This window comes from Mizuhopecten yessoensis, unplaced genomic scaffold, assembly GCF_002113885.1.
Source record: "Mizuhopecten yessoensis strain PY_sf001 unplaced genomic scaffold, ASM211388v2 scaffold2929, whole genome shotgun sequence".
Taxonomy (NCBI): Eukaryota; Metazoa; Mollusca; class Bivalvia; order Pectinida; family Pectinidae; genus Mizuhopecten; species Mizuhopecten yessoensis.
Window position 1 is genome coordinate 1,078,913 of NW_018404790.1, and position 16,321 is coordinate 1,095,233.

At 35.8% G+C, this 16,321-nt stretch overlaps 1 protein-coding gene across 1 annotated transcript; it reads right to left on the minus strand.

Annotated features, from left to right (window-relative positions):
- Positions 1–380: 380 nt before the first annotated feature.
- On the minus strand, positions 381–8,253 carry LOC110446678 (perlucin-like). The gene is made up of 6 exons (XM_021491938.1): positions 8,138–8,253; positions 3,777–3,856; positions 2,653–2,748; positions 1,863–1,953; positions 1,309–1,528; positions 381–532 (listed from the first exon to the last, which is right to left on the minus strand). Exons 1-6 carry the CDS (start codon positions 8,196–8,198, stop codon positions 502–504), a joined length of 579 nt encoding a protein of 192 aa, XP_021347613.1. The 5' UTR covers positions 8,199–8,253; the 3' UTR covers positions 381–501.
- Positions 8,254–16,321: the final 8,068 nt, after the last annotated feature.

The window sequence follows — 16,321 nt, forward strand, 5'->3', positions numbered from 1 at the left end:
ACACAAGTCTTCTCACATATGGACGTCGGCTCAAGTGAACTTATATCAGGACGTCTTCTCAATTTCACGTACAGGTGGACGTCCGCGTAAATCTAGTTACAAGTGGACGTCCGCGCGAGTAAAGTCTAATTACATGGACTTTTGCGATAGCCTTGAGTCCACGGGTTGTATTTTAGACGTTTACGTTAGTGTGTTTCCACGCATTTCTCCATTTGTCTAGGACTATAGACTCTGTCATGCAATGGACTCTGTCATTCTTTGTCAATAGATTTCCCGGTGCGTGAATGATAAAGATTTGTGATCTCTGGGATCTGTCTAAGTAGATAGACTTTCGCATTAGTCTTACACCATGGCAAGGTTTCAAAAAACAACTATTACACTTTGTTTTATTTAAGGATCAGTTTAATGTATTTCCATTATATTGGTATTCGAAAAATATATAAACAATGTTGTTGCTGTTGAGTGACTCCGCAACAAAATCGACGTTCTCAAACTGATGCATTACCCAATTAGACTTTGGGCATATTCGTTACTGAAACAAAATTAAACCAAAAAATATGAAACATAGTTAGGTCAAAAACAAATTAAGAAATAAAACTTTCTTTCTATATTTCTGTTGATTGGGGTCTAAAATGAGGAGCCAATCAGCGTCGAGGTAAAAACAAAAAGATCGTCAGCCTGACAAGCTTGAAAACTTTGACTTGGGTGTCCTACATGCTAATGTAAGGGCATGAACTATATATCTTACAAGTAAGTTTGTTTCCTATCGTAGAAACACTATACTGACAAGACTGTGTGTTTTACGCTACCCACTAGGGATTTATCGTGTCATGCCATGGCTAGCAGTGTCCAACCAACTGAAAAGCGACCATTTTTCGATGTTTCATTTAGTATCACAAATTCGCTTGTTTTCTGGAACGGGGTCATTTTACTTGGGCAATGAAGTAAGCGACCTTGTTTATAGTATGGGTGTACTTGTGTTATGATGAAAACATTCTGCATGCAATGTGTTTTGAAAGATAAGACGGGTATTTGCAAACCCTCTAAAGAATATATATCTCTCAGCCTTCGGCCTAAAGAAATATGGGGACTTTTCACGAGTTAACATATGTATATATATAAATATTATATATAAAAAAATCTCAACAACGAGTCTGAAGTAATTTCTTCTCTTTAAGGCGATTCTTAAGACTTTATTTCAGAGTCTAAAGAATCGCCTTGAAGAGATGAAAGTTTTTATGTTATTTCTTCGTCCGTAAGGATAATTTTCTGCTTGTATATAAAGATATATATCTACATAGGACTTACTCCATTTCACATATGAAACCTTGCTGCACGCTACAAAGGATATCATTCCACAGCCCTGTAGGCGGAATTATCTCCAGGCAATCTTCTTGTCCTCCGAGGTCATTCGGTTCTCCTGTATTCCAGTTGGTAACACTAATGGGTGCCTGTGTTGACATCCATATCCACTCTCCTTCCACGAACAAGTCCCCTCCGCCAATATAATAATTCGTGTTTTTCAATGCTGCCCAAGCACAAACAAATAAGAAACGAAGGCTTATATCTGTTTGAGAGGATATATATACATGTACACATATTTCTTTTAATTAAACATGTAACACTTGTTGATTTTTTGTATATATGCTACATTCATTCATTCATATCTTTATTCCTCCAAACATGAAGAGTTACGTGAAATACATATTTTAAATAAACAATAGATATAAGAAAATGAATACAGTTACAAAAGAAAGTATAATGACTGAAAAAATAAGCTGATTGAATGATGCCAACTTATACATAATACACACGTTTGTACGGTAAACGGGAGGTCGTCAGAAAAGATAAGACATACTAACGTGCGCTTCCTTTAACTTCACCGCTAAGGAAGTTAACAGAGGATTGGTCCATTGGTTCGGCAAGTTTTGCAGAAAAGGTACGGCAATAACTCTAAAAATGATATTGTACACATTATAATTTGATTTTCGTTAAGGAAGAGGAAAAAATCAAACGCGCTTTGAATAAGTTTGTAACATAATTAAAATGGGTGTTCAAAAAAGGTAGTAATAGGCATAATTATGTTCATTAGCGAAAAGTTTTTTTTAAGGATCCCCGTACCGCTGCCAAAAACTGTAACTCCGCATAGGACATGGTTGTTTTTGCAGGAAGACTGTAACTTTGAGAAGAAAACCATACCGTGCGGGACTTTTATGAGAAATAATAAAGATGAAATAAACAAATTTCAACCAACAATAGTGTTCTGAGTGGATACAATTAATCAGGTTTTATTACACCGGGATTTTAACACCGGGTCATATTAAATGGCTATACTATCGCTATAACCAATTGAGCTACAGTTTACCTGGTCAACGAAAGTGTTTTTTTCTAGCCCAACCAAGCTAAATTCATATCCAAACGGAAACGGAGGTTAAAGGGAGCTAGATTACTATGTATATATACGGGAGAAAACACAGTGAAGCGGGACAGGGGTCTTTAAGGAAAGTCATCCTGTATCGATATTTAATTAAAAAAGAGGTATGGTGGATATTTTCCAAATGATCTTCTCCACAGTAAATTTACATCATATAAAATGGTTGATACCGATAAAATAATAACCCATGGTACGTGCTCTTTTTGTAAAGTACATACCTCTGCGGTTGGCCATGACGTCGTGAAGGAGCTCAGAAGATAGCATTTATTGGTGTGTGATACCCAGCCAGACGGACAGCCTGTACAAAAAAATGTCTAGTCTGGATTGCCTGCCGTAGTTTTTCTACGCTTCGGTAGGCTTCGCTTCGAAATTATATCATAAGCGCAGCCTAGCGGAGAGAAATTGTACTAAGACAGGTAATCAAGTCTACGGAAATGTCTATTCAGCAATTTTACTGGTTGCAGTGGCCAAGTGGTTAAAGCGTCTGACATTCTGCTACCACTAGCCTTCCACCACTGGGTCGCGGGTTCGAAGCCTACGTGGGGCAGTCGCCAGGTACTGTCCTTAGGTCAGTGGTTATTATCCGGGAACTCCGGCTTTCCTCCACCACCAAAACCAGGCACGTCCATAAATGACCATATGTGTAAATAGGACGAAAAACACATTATAATTTGATTTTCGTTAAGGAAGAGGAAAAAATCAAACGCGCTTTGAATAAGTTTGTAACATAATTAAAATGGGTGTTCAAAAAAGGTAGTAATAGGCATAATTATGTTCATTAGCGAAAAGGTTTTTTTAAGGATCCCCGTACCGCTGCCAAAAACTGTAACTCCGCATAGGACATGGTTGTTTTTGCAGGAAGACTGTAACTTTGAGAAGAAAACCATACCGTGCGGGACTTTTATGAGAAATAATAAAGATGAAATAAACAAATTTCAACCAACAATAGTGTTCTGAGTGGATACAATTAATCAGGTTTTATTACACCGGGATTTTAACACCGGGTCATATTAAATGGCTATACTATCGCTATAACCAATTGAGCTACAGTTTACCTGGTCAACGAAAGTGTTTTTTTCTAGCCCAACCAAGCTAAATTCATATCCAAACGGAAACGGAGGTTAAAGGGAGCTAGATTACTATGTATATATACGGGAGAAAACACAGTGAAGCGGGACAGGGGTCTTTAAGGAAAGTCATCCTGTATCGATATTTAATTAAAAAAGAGGTATGGTGGATATTTTCCAAATGATCTTCTCCACAGTAAATTTACATCATATAAAATGGTTGATACCGATAAAATAATAACCCATGGTACGTGCTCTTTTTGTAAAGTACATACCTCTGCGGTTGGCCATGACGTCGTGAAGGAGCTCAGAAGATAGCATTTATTGGTGTGTGATACCCAGCCAGACGGACAGCCTGTACAAAAAAATGTCTAGTCTGGATTGCCTGCCGTAGTTTTTCTACGCTTCGGTAGGCTTCGCTTCGAAATTATATCATAAGCGCAGCCTAGCGGAGAGAAATTGTACTAAGACAGGTAATCAAGTCTACGGAAATGTCTATTCAGCAATTTTACTGGTTGCAGTGGCCAAGTGGTTAAAGCGTCTGACATTCTGCTACCACTAGCCTTCCACCACTGGGTCGCGGGTTCGAAGCCTACGTGGGGCAGTCGCCAGGTACTGTCCTTAGGTCAGTGGTTATTATCCGGGAACTCCGGCTTTCCTCCACCACCAAAACCAGGCACGTCCATAAATGACCATATGTGTAAATAGGACGAAAAACACAAACAAACCAAATTTTGGTGTAGCAGTCATGAACCAACATGTTGGAATTTCACTCGACACTGTTATGTGCATTTTCCGACTTGACAAGATCCGAGATAGAACACATTAATAATTCAACTACCGTTGAGTGTATGATAGAATAATCTCAACCCAAGGGGTGCTATTCTATTTAGCCCGAGGCTTGCTAAAAGCAAAGTATTGTTCATATAAGCATATCACCTCAAGGGTTCAGATGTCTTTGGCATTCCCCCTACGAAAGGGCTAGTTCTTTTTCCCCACGTCCTTTCAATAACTGAAAAGGGATTATAATCAGCATGTGTAACCTGCTTTTTAATCCTGATTTGCACGTGATCACTCCTATTATATTTAGCTAATATTGCGACGTCATGTTATTTTGTTACCTTACATCATCGTATTTTTCCTTAAATACCCCAGGGACTGACAGTGAAATTTAAAGGGGTGAAACGGAAGACGATTTCGTGAATGTCGGAAGAATTTGGAAGATCGCTCCTCAAGCTTTAATTAGAGCTATAACTTGTCTAAACTGGTTTCGTTCGCTAAGTTTCGTTCCTGAGACAAGTACTGTGCCTTTTTCTACTGTACGGATAGGCGTATATAGAGGAGTTTTATTAGTTTCCCGTTGAATAACATCAATATTTCTATCACATGGCAGAATGAACCGATAATATAGGTTTTCTGCCATACTCATGAAATCAACAGGAGAACTACATAAGGTCCTGACAGCGAACATGAGACCATGTACCCTGCCAAAGACCTGTATAACTAATAATATATAGTCCAATGTCATTAGCGTTTTCCCCGCTATATTCCATGACTTTCTACATTTTTAAGTTAAGTCATTTGTAACGCGCTACTGAAACAAAACATTACGTTATGAAAGAGAGTTATCTGAAGTTTTCTTTGACAATCAATACACTTTTTTCCTATGAGCAGTTTTCAATATGTGCAAAGACAAATATGAAAATATTTTGAGAGAAAAAGTAACCAAGAATAAGTTTCTGTTTGTTTTGTTTTATATTATTTATTTGTTTAGTTTTTGTTTTTGTTTCATTAGCGTTAAAATTATCTAAAAATGCACTGAAAAGACGTAAAGATGTACGAAATATAAATTAAGGAAAAATTGCCTGTGACTTTTAATCCACCACGAGATTGCATATCAGCGTTGGCAGATGCGAACATGTATATTCACAAAAATCTGAAAAAAAAATGTCAGGAGCGTACGGAAGCAACTCAAGCGTGAATGAGTGAGGGAGAAAATTCCAATGTCAGCTTGCAGAAAGAGTTGATGATTCATCCATATTTGATATCAAACTGAAATACCACTTAAAATAAGATGCGTACATGTAACTTTATACGACACATTGTTTAATGCAAAACTAAACTGAGTGCATTTCGTTGGAAGTGTCAAAATTTCATTCACTAGTTCTGTTATTTTAAAATCAACTAATGCAAATTATCTCAGATGATGACGGAAACTGATACATAAAATTGCGCTATTGCAAATACAAAAAAATAATGTGGAACAATCACTGAGAATGAATACAGTCAAAGGTTCATTGTGTAACACTGTTACAACAAAATCACTAGATGAGAAACATGGTGACCTGTGAAGGCTGAAGTATTTCCTCATTTCGTTCGACGAATTATTTCACCACTGACCACCTATTCTAAACAATTCCATTTAAGGTGGTGTTTAAACAGTTTTGGAATACCGCCTCGTATCCAGTTTTGCAATGTATATATGGTAGTCAGTGCTTGTCTGTCTCTTGCTTGTCTTGAAAGAAAAAGGAGCGAGCTGCTCAGAAAGTTCTCTATTTACTTTCTCCCTTCGTCACTTGTGTTCTATGTCATTTTCTATTATGCATTCCCCCTTTTAAGGCAGACCTAGCACGGAGCCAGAGACGGACACAGAGTAGTAAATTCAGGGAACATCTCAATTTTTTTTTTTCAGTTTATCTGTATGAAGGATTCCTGTCTCCCTACTTTCGACAAAACACTAGAGAATTATCTTTTATCAATTACCCTAGAACAGTCTTCTAAGAAAAGCATATATATGGTTATTTTGGTTGTGTTGCATGGGGAAAATACTCTGAAACCTGTCGATTTAAAACGAAGTAAAAAATAACAGAAAACTGAACAGATTTTTACTTTCTTCTGTTGTTATTTTTCAGGAAAATACGCGTGACATACTTTAATACAGGAAACCACTACTTTTATGGCTAACTGGTGTAGCTTATCTATTGTAAAAACTTCCACAGGGGCCTGATAATTTGTTACATCTATATTTGGACCTAAACTAATTGTTTAGAGTAATTTTACACCTTTTGGGGGATTTGTGAATCTTTAACTTATTTAGTGGAGACATTGGAATATCAATTACCAAGGTTACATACTTGCCGCAGTGAGCCACGAAAAACAGACTATAACGACTGTGGTCACCGGTCACATAATATTGTATAATGTGTCTCCATATGATTTTACCTGTTCGCTTACCTATAGTCACGTGCATGTGTGCGTACACACTCTGACATACCCTATACGCTACGTTCCATATACATTTTAAATAACCCCTGTATTTGCTTGTCTAGGTCTCTGTCTTCTTGCTCCGTGCCAGGTCTACCCCAAAATGTGAAAGGTGTAGTATGCCGTTAACTCTTTCTTTCTCCCAAAAGTACATATAATAAAAAAAACCTTAAACACTAGTTGTTTTAACTTTTCATGAATACATTCTTAATGTCCAAAATCGATAATATTAACTCGATAGAATGAGTGTCACATATACCTTACCGGGTTGAGAATTCTCTGGACTATCTATGCTTAAAGTACTCAACTCAGTTCAATTCAATGTATTGACTGTAGGCCTTACGGCACATGAGTACATATTAGACATTACATACAATACATAATAAGGATGTGAAACAGTAAGACAAAAATGGAGTACGAGTTAAAGAAATACAGCTCTTATTTTATTTGCTTCAAAAAAATATTTGCCAAGACGGCTTAATTCCTTGTTGTTATTGACACACTGTATTAATTTAAACATTGAAGGTTTTTGCCAATAGTATTTTTTTATATATTGACTTCTTGAGTCGTTGTACATATTACATATTAATACAAAATGATATTCATCTTCTACTTCAGTAGTCGACTTACAAATTGCACAATATCTCCTATTCCGCTCGATATTTGTATAACGACCGGGTTCAATTGCCAAAGAATGTGAAGCCATACGAAGTATTGTTAAACATATTCTATATTTCTTAGGCATATACTTAGTTAAATAAAACTAAATGGAAAAATGATTTACAATATGCCTATATAAAAAACATTTCGAGGAATTCTCTAATAAATCTCTCAAATATTGTTGAGCTTAGTCAAACATTCTTTGAAGTAAACACGGTAAAATGGATTTAGCGTTCGATGGTGATTGGCTAAGCCATACTTCACCGAAACCAAGAGTACCTAGCAACTCTTTCACATAGTGTACCCAATTGAAGCATACAACGGTGGGTGTTTTTTTAATAAAAAATACATTTGTTCGTGTCGAGCAGTTTAAACCAATATTTAATTATTCGTTACCTTCTTGTATATTCTAAAGGGAAACGACCAAGTTCCCAGTTTACCATTACAATATTTGTAGATTGTTTAACTTTGAGTAACCTCTTACAAAAATTTAAATGTACATTTTCAATGTCCAACCCTTTGGTCGAACCCCACACTTCACAAAAGTAGTACAATATGCTACTAACGCCGGTATCAAACAAACACAGCATGGTTTTTTAATTAGAAAATAAGGCAAAAATGGCTTTACATCCTTCATCTGACAATCGTTTCTGTATGTTATTGAACTTGTTATTGTATCTAAAGTTTACGCCGAGGTAAGAAACTCACTTACCAAACACTGTTTGAATCGAGAGTAAGAGCAGAGTTAACACCAGCAGTGAGAACCTCGCCATTGTTCTCTTCCTTGTCCCTAGTTCGGCCTTTGATAAGGCTTTCACCTGCCCTTGTTTTTGGTGTTTTATTTAGATCTATGCCCTTATCTATGTCTTGCTCTACGGTACAAATGCAACTACGCACTTAAATACCAGTCCGTGTTAAATTGAATAGATTTTGTCTTATTAACTATTGTTGATTTTTTTCTTTTTTTAAACAATAGCTGCATTCGTTTGACAGCTACAGCGTCCACATCAACTGTTGATCGGTTGTATTCACGATGATTATTCCATGTTAGCGTTTGACTGTCTGTTTTCACAGAGATTATTTCAGCTTTTGACCGGTTGTATTCATGGTAATTATTCTGCAACCATATAACCCTACCGTGTTCGGATGGCATTCAAGAGACTGTAAATGCCATGGCCCACGTGTTGACGTCTTATTCATGGAACAAACACACACAATAAATTATATTAATTTCTATTATATTCAAATCCTTCGAAAATGGTAAATATGAGCATCGAACTGTGTTTAGATGATGCTTGCCTGCAATGTTGTGTCATTCATTTTAACTGTAAATGCCATATCAACACAGTTCAATGATTATTTAACTTGAATGATCGCGGCTTTTCTATTTATTCTGCTTGGGGGACATTGGGTGTTCCTTTTCATTTATTCCGGTTTCGATATCACGGTGAAGTGTGTTTAATTAAAATAGATCAGTTCTTTTGACTCTTAAACCAGTGAGTTCTGCTATCAGTCGAGGGCACTTGATGAAGAACAAGTCATTGTGAATCAGCGATTGTCCTAAATTCTTAGTACATTAATATTCTTGCAATAAAAGAGATCTGGTGAGGATCACTATTGACTACAAAGAACTGGCTGAGCTTATACCTCTATGAAATCCTCCACAAACCTCGACATGGTAGGCCTCTGGCAGTAAACCTGTCATGTTTAAGAAAACACAACCTGTCACTAGACAGAACGATTTCCAAAACACTTTCTGGCGAGTGTTTAACCTTTTAAGACAACCTAGTTGAAATACCAAAAGATACTGTGATCACAGATACCTAAATTTTCACTTGTACGGCATACAAATGTTAATACTCGTCAGTTACAGAAACTACCAACACCTGTGGCTATACACTGGACGAAGTCCTCACAAGAGAAGATATTTCATTCATTCACGGCGCATTTTTGGAGGCAGACCCGCGTCTGAGTTCGAGGGCACCGATCTAGAAACATTTTGCGGCTCACGACACACTTAACTGTGGTAAACCATAGTTTACATACAGCACAAGTTTCGTGTGGAAGTTCATCAAAGACATTCAATTTTTTCAGCACTTTAGTCTACAGAAGATGGAGTTGATATGTTGGAGTATATACATATTGTATCAAAGCTCCGATTGACAAACGTGCATCTCTGCAAACAGAGGTAATTACTTGCGAAGGACTAAATTAACCGTCCGCCAGCAGATGTACCAAGCACAATGTCGGCTCATTATATTTAAATTGGTTCACTTCTAGTTCATGGCGCAAGAAAATGTCAAGAAAATTTTGAACTCGCAAATGAAGTCATATGGACATTATCCGCTCCCAACAGATCTACTGAAGCACTGTCTTATAGTATTACTTCTTTTGATGACTTCAGTCTTGAACAATGTAATTGACTGAGTCAAAGTTTCCATTTTGGTTTAAGAAAAACTTTTATTAGACCTCTGTTGATAACGACTTACATGGAAAAGAGGAGATAAAATACCGCTCATTATCAAGTTTCAAGTTTTATTATATCCAAATGCAATACAGCATATAGGTTACAAACATACATAATTAAATATTCAAAATTCAAATGTGATGTACAAGATGGCGGAGGACAATTCCATTCAAATATATATATGCCTACAGACATGTAATAATGATATCACTTGCAGTTTTACAGCATGATTTTTCGTAAAGTGATGAGAAGTATGTAACAATATAATCATATGTGTGACTTTACTACCTGTATATATGTGACGACATGAAAGGATGACATCATAATGAAAACACTACATATAACTTCAAACAGCCAGAAAGAACCACGGGATGTCATTAAAGTACTATTTAACGCGCTATTAACGAATCTTAAATAACTATTATTATACATGTACACTTATAACAAAGTAGTTTTAAATAATGTTTTAATATAATATCACTACTGAGCGAGGAGAATTTTCCTTTTAGCAGTAGCGTGCCACAAATATTTACCCAGTCTATTTAAAGATTTAACCCTTTTACATGTAAATAATTCTATTAGTTTATAGACACTTGGATGTCGATAATAATACTGTTTGATGTATGTTTTTCTTAAATCAGAATATGCATGACAAAGTAGTACAAAATGTACCTCATCTTCGATATCTTTTTTATCGCAGACTGTACATATTCTCTGACATCTTGGAATGTTATTATAGCGCCCAGATTCTATGTTGAGACTGTGTGCTTGCATGCGAAATTGACTCAATAACTTTTTTTATCCTTATATTAATGGGCTTAGTCAGATAGAACTGGACGCAAAAGGTATCAACAAGATGCTTGTACAAATAACATTTTGAAGATGCAATAAAAGCATTGCGTAATTCTTGGATAAATACATCATGAACACGTTAAGCATACATTTGCAAAAGAAGATTTTAATTTTGTACATATTGACAAGTCCAAATATAATTAAACTACATAGTTCATGCTTAATTTGATAAACCCAATTAATTTTACAATTAGGTTTTCTGATATTCAATTCGACTAATGCGTCGTAACATAATTTTAAAACACAGTTACTAGTATTTAAAAGTTTTAACCAATATCTCATTATGGCCATTTTACGTTGCACATATAATGAATATCTCCCAGTTTCAAAGTAAACCATAGAAGTATTGACAGTTTTCTTAACATTTAATAGGCCTTTGAGAAAAAGGAGATGGATTTTTTCAATTTGTGGCGATACATTATGCCCCCAAACTTCACACCCGTAATTCAATATACATGCAACATATGTATCGAATAAAGACATTATAGTTTCCGTATTAAGGGGAAAATCTTTCATTTTTCTTTTAGTGATAATATGCTTTCCGTCCTTGACAAGCTAATGTATCTTGTGTTACAGTAAATCTTCCATTATAGTGAAAAACTAATCCAAGATAACAAAACTTATCAACAATTTCGATAGATTTACCATTGAAAGTCCAAATTTCATAAGGTAACATTCTTTTTCTTTTCTAAAAACAATAATTTTAGTTTTTTCTATATTAACATTTAAACTCCATTTTTCAGTGTATGTCTGTAAACGATCTAGCATATGCTGAAGATCGGTAGCATAGTCCGAGAATAAAACTGTGTCATCCGCATACATCAGCATAAACAGGTTTAATAACTGTAATTCATAACTTCGACAATTATAATTTATAAATTCACTTTCCATTTCATTTACAAATAATGAAAAAGTATGGGAGATAACGATTTCCCTTGTAATAATCCGACATGTAGATCAAACATGGCGGATAATTTACCATGTAATTTCACACATGAACGTACATTATCATAAATTGATTTAATTACCTTAAGTAGTCTACCCTTAATACCACTTCTCCAAAGTTTATACCACAAATTATGGTGTGTCACACTATCAAATGCCTTACTATAATCAATAAAAGCGCAATAAAGCCTCTTGTGTCGTTCTATCGAATTGATAATTAAACTATGTAATCGAAAAATTGCGTCTATTGTACCAAACCCAGGCTTAAAACCAAACTGAGCATCGGAAACAATATTTTCTTGTTTACTCCATTTTAACAGACGTTTATTTAACAACGACGTTTACTACTACTTCTATCCAATAACTTGAAGGAGATTGAGACCAAACGTGTAGAGGTTTGTCCCAATGCGAACAATCCTCATGATAACCTGCAATGTTAATCGGTCAATCGTACGCGACACAACGGCAAAGCTAGCCAAGCATTTGATAAGAAATGTATAGCTGAAGTCTTAATGCTAGACCAGTTCAGTGTAGTTGATATCATCGTGGCATATTTTTCAATCGTCAAAAGTATTCTTGTTATTGTTACTAGTGATGCACTTTCCTGGATGCAGTCGTACTTGAATGGCATCGTCTTTTCTCCTATTGTCACTAAATACATGCAGGCTCTCCTATAACAGATTGTTGCAAAGTAGTCCCGAAGTCCGAACTGTAAAACGCACTGGGGTCCATTCTTTTCCATAGCTCACTGAACAAAGAGAAGCAAAAGAATGTCATTGTAAAGTTCACCAACTGCCAAGTCAGAAATCACTGTATGAACAAGTCATATTATTACTACAGACGTAAAGACGTATGTAAAACGTTAGTGCATTCACTCGTTACCTCTTGATTGGAACATGCATGTCCTGCTCTGTTGTATATTAGATTTGTTAAATAAGCATCACGCCATTTTACTCTAAAGAGAGAGCATTCTGACGTTATGTTTCTGTTGTATATACCAAACGTGTTTATATTACATGTGTTCATGCTGTAATTATGACGTGTTTATTCTGTACCACACGGTTATGCTGTAAACTCATGGGAGATCGTCATCAGAAAATAAGGGCCATACCTACGTGGGCTTCCTTTGACTTTGACCTTGATCACTAAGGAAGGTAATAGAGCATTGATCTGTTGGTTCTGCAAGTTTTGCAGGAAATGTACTACAAAAACTCTGCAATGACATGATAAATACACACTGTTATATTCGTTTTGTTTAAAGGAACCGTACGAAAACATTTGTTTACTTCTGTAGCGTTATGAAAGTGATGAACAATTACAGGCCTGTGATCTTCTTGTCTTGATGAAGATTTACTGGATATAATTTTGGTGGATATTTTCATAATAAGTCATGGCTCCCTATACACGTAGTTTACCCACCAAATCTATAAATTCACTGTTTTACACGTACCGCTGCAGTTAGCCACGACGCCTTAAAGGAACTCAGAAGGTAGCATTTCTCGTTGCGTGGTAACCAGCCGGACGAGCAGCCAGTAAGTAAGACCAGCGAGATGTGTCTCATCATAAGACAGAATAACCAGTAGGGCAGTCTGTATGTAAGATAGGTCAGATGTGTCTCATTGTGTTACAACAAAACCAGTAGGGCAGTCTGTAAGTAAGATAAGTCAACTGTGTCTCATTGTGTTACAACAAAACCAATAGAGCAGTCTGTAAGTAAGATAAGTCAAATGTGTCTCATTGTGATACAACAAAACCAGTAGGGCAGTCTGTAGGTAAGATAAGTCAGATGTGTCTCATTGTGTTACGACAAAACCAGTAGGGCAGTCTGTAGGTAAGATAAGTCAGATGTGTCTCATTGTGTTACAACAAAACCAATAGGGCAGTCTGTAAGTAAGATAAGTCAAATGTGTCTCATTGTGTTACAACAAAACCAGTAGGGCAGTCTGTAAGTAAGACAAGTCAGATGTGTCCCATTGTGTTACAACAAAACCAGTAGGGCAGTTGGTAAGTAAGATAGGTCAGATGTGTCTCATTGTGTTACAACAAAACCAGTAGGGCAGTTTGTAGGTAAGATAGGTCAGATGTGTCTCATTGTGTTACAACAAAACCAGTAGGTATGATAAGTCAGATGTGTATCATTGTGTTACAACAAAACCAATAGGGCAGTCTGTAAGTAAGATAAGTCAGATGTGTCCCATTGTGTTACAACAAATCCAGTAGGGCAGTTGGTAAGTAAGATAGGTCAGATGTGTCTAATTGTGTTACAACAAAACCAGTAGGGCAGTCTGTAAGTAAGATAGGTCAGATGCGTCTCATTGTGTTTTAACAAAACCAGTAGGGCAGTAAGATAAGTCAGATACCGTATATTTGTCCTGTTTGTGTAATCATCAGGTAGCATGCAGTCTGTACGCGTACGGGTTGTATTCATGTTGATAATTCTACATGAACCTTTGACTGGATAGTTTTATTTTCGTTGATTATTCCCCCACGTTAAGTTTTACTGGTTGTATCCATGATGAATTTCCCAGAAAATTAACCTTTGTCTGGTGTTATTTTCGGCTACTGTTCTACGTTAAAGTTTGACCGGTTGCAGTCATGGTGATTATTTCACATAAACATTTGATTGTGTGTTTCGTTTTTGGTTTTGTTTTTTTACGGTTATTGCTCCATAATAAGATTTGGCCTGCTGTATCCACGCTGGTGTTTAACTATTGTAGAGTAATGGTGATGTACCAGCTTCATTTTTGTCCGCCATCTCGCACAATTTGCATCGGTTAAAATAGGACATTCACGCTGTTACATGGGTAAACTTAAATTGTATTGATATGTTGTCTCCTATACAACGTGCCACTATGAGGGCAGAATCGCTGAGGTTCACCATGTGAGATTGCAATATAAAGTTCAATGAAATATTATCAACATAAATGAAATTAAAAATCCCTTTATACAAATTGTAGGTTGTAAAACAAATACAGTATTTTTTTTGTTACAATGCACCCATACCAATCAAATTTTCGAGCCAGTGCATCAAGAGTTTCTTTTTTTCGATGACAAAAACGATGCACTGACCGCGTTGTTTTTAATTGAACACGTAAAATGTCAGATACGTAACTAGATAGGAACTCGTCTATTTTGATTACTTTATTTATAGGTCATAAATGGAAAGACAATCTGAAATACAGTAAAGCACATGGTGTATTACATATGTCTATATTATTCTCTATCTCCTCAAATCTATGGTATATATGTCTGTACTGAAGTAACCATATAATCTGAATTGTCTTTAATAAGGATAGCTGCGATAACGTAGCTTTTTGGCGACGAGAGATTTTTTTTATATATTGCGTCGTCAGAACTACGAAGCGGTTAGCTGCGATAACGTAGCTTTCTGACGACGAGAGATTTTGTTATACATGTATATTGCCGGGGCAGAGGAGGCCGGGTATCAATATTAGTATTAGGGTGTTTGGACTCTGGTGTTTTTAGCTCAAATAAATAAATCACAAAAATAAATGAATACATTTTGAAAATAATGATGTAGCGTTACAAAAACATTGAAGTGAAAAACAAGATAACGGTGTAGATGGATTAGAGATAATCACATGAAGACAAAAAAAGTCATTAATTAACTTTTAAATTAAGGCCAACACCAGAGACGTATATATTACAAATGTGCATGATTACTACAAATGGCGAAATATCTCTGCTAACACCGATTAACGTGCCTGTACCCGAATCGGGACACGTTTTAGATAAATATCAATGTACTTCAGTGGCGTGGCAAATCGTTTTTCGGAGTGTATACGCTTGCAGAGGGTCGAGCGTCCGAGGCACGTAGCGCCGGAGGAGGGGAATGGTGTGGGAGGGATAGCTTGAACAAAATCTAGAAGCTATCTCCCGTGTTCTCGGAACTCCTTTTAGCCTGATTATTAACAAGTAAAACTGGACTTTTTATATGAGTTTTGTACTTCATTCAGTAGTTTTTGATTTACATAAACTTCGGAAATTTGTCAATGTGTTTAGACATTACATAACAACACTATTTGATCAGACTAAAAATTTCAAGAAGACTCTTTTTTTTTTATTATTATTATTATTGATACGGACGGTCCATATTTATCATGAATTCTTACACAAATAGGGAGAATAAATATAACAAAGTCTAACCTAATTTCTCAATGTAATCACTTAGTTATTGCTTTACTTAATTCTGATAATAAAGATAGATACAGAAATATATAACTTCCTCTGGAAGAGTAAGATTGATAAAATTAAAAGAGATGTAATTATCAAAAACTTTTCGGATCGTGGTCTCAAAATGATTCCTATTAAATCATTTATAGACTCATTAAAACTAACTTGGATTAGAGGATTACTCTCAACAACAGGAACATGGCAAAATATTTTAAATTCAACTATTGATAAAAACTTTCTTGTGAATTGTGGATCAGAGTATATTTCTTTTTGACATAATAACTGTAAAAATCTCTTCTGGAAAGATATCTTTCTTGCATGGACAAATCTTACTGTTCTTGAGGAAAATATGCAGACTCAAAACAGATCTCTGACATGCCTATATGGTTAAAAGAAAAAAATCAAAATAGCTAATATTAGTGTGTGGGTTTTTTTAAA

Excerpts from the sequence above, each read along its gene's own strand:
- LOC110446678 (XM_021491938.1), bottom strand. The coding sequence starts at position 8,198 with ATGGCGAGGTTCTCACTGCTGGTGTTAACTCTGCTCTTACTCTCGATT. Across the intron at positions 2,749-3,776 it reads CGTCATGGCCAACCGCAGAG|ACATTTTTTTGTACAGGCTG; the intron begins GTATGTACTTTA and ends AATCCAGACTAG. Across the intron at positions 1,954-2,652 it reads CGTCATGGCCAACCGCAGAG|AGTTATTGCCGTACCTTTTC; the intron begins GTATGTACTTTA and ends TATCATTTTTAG.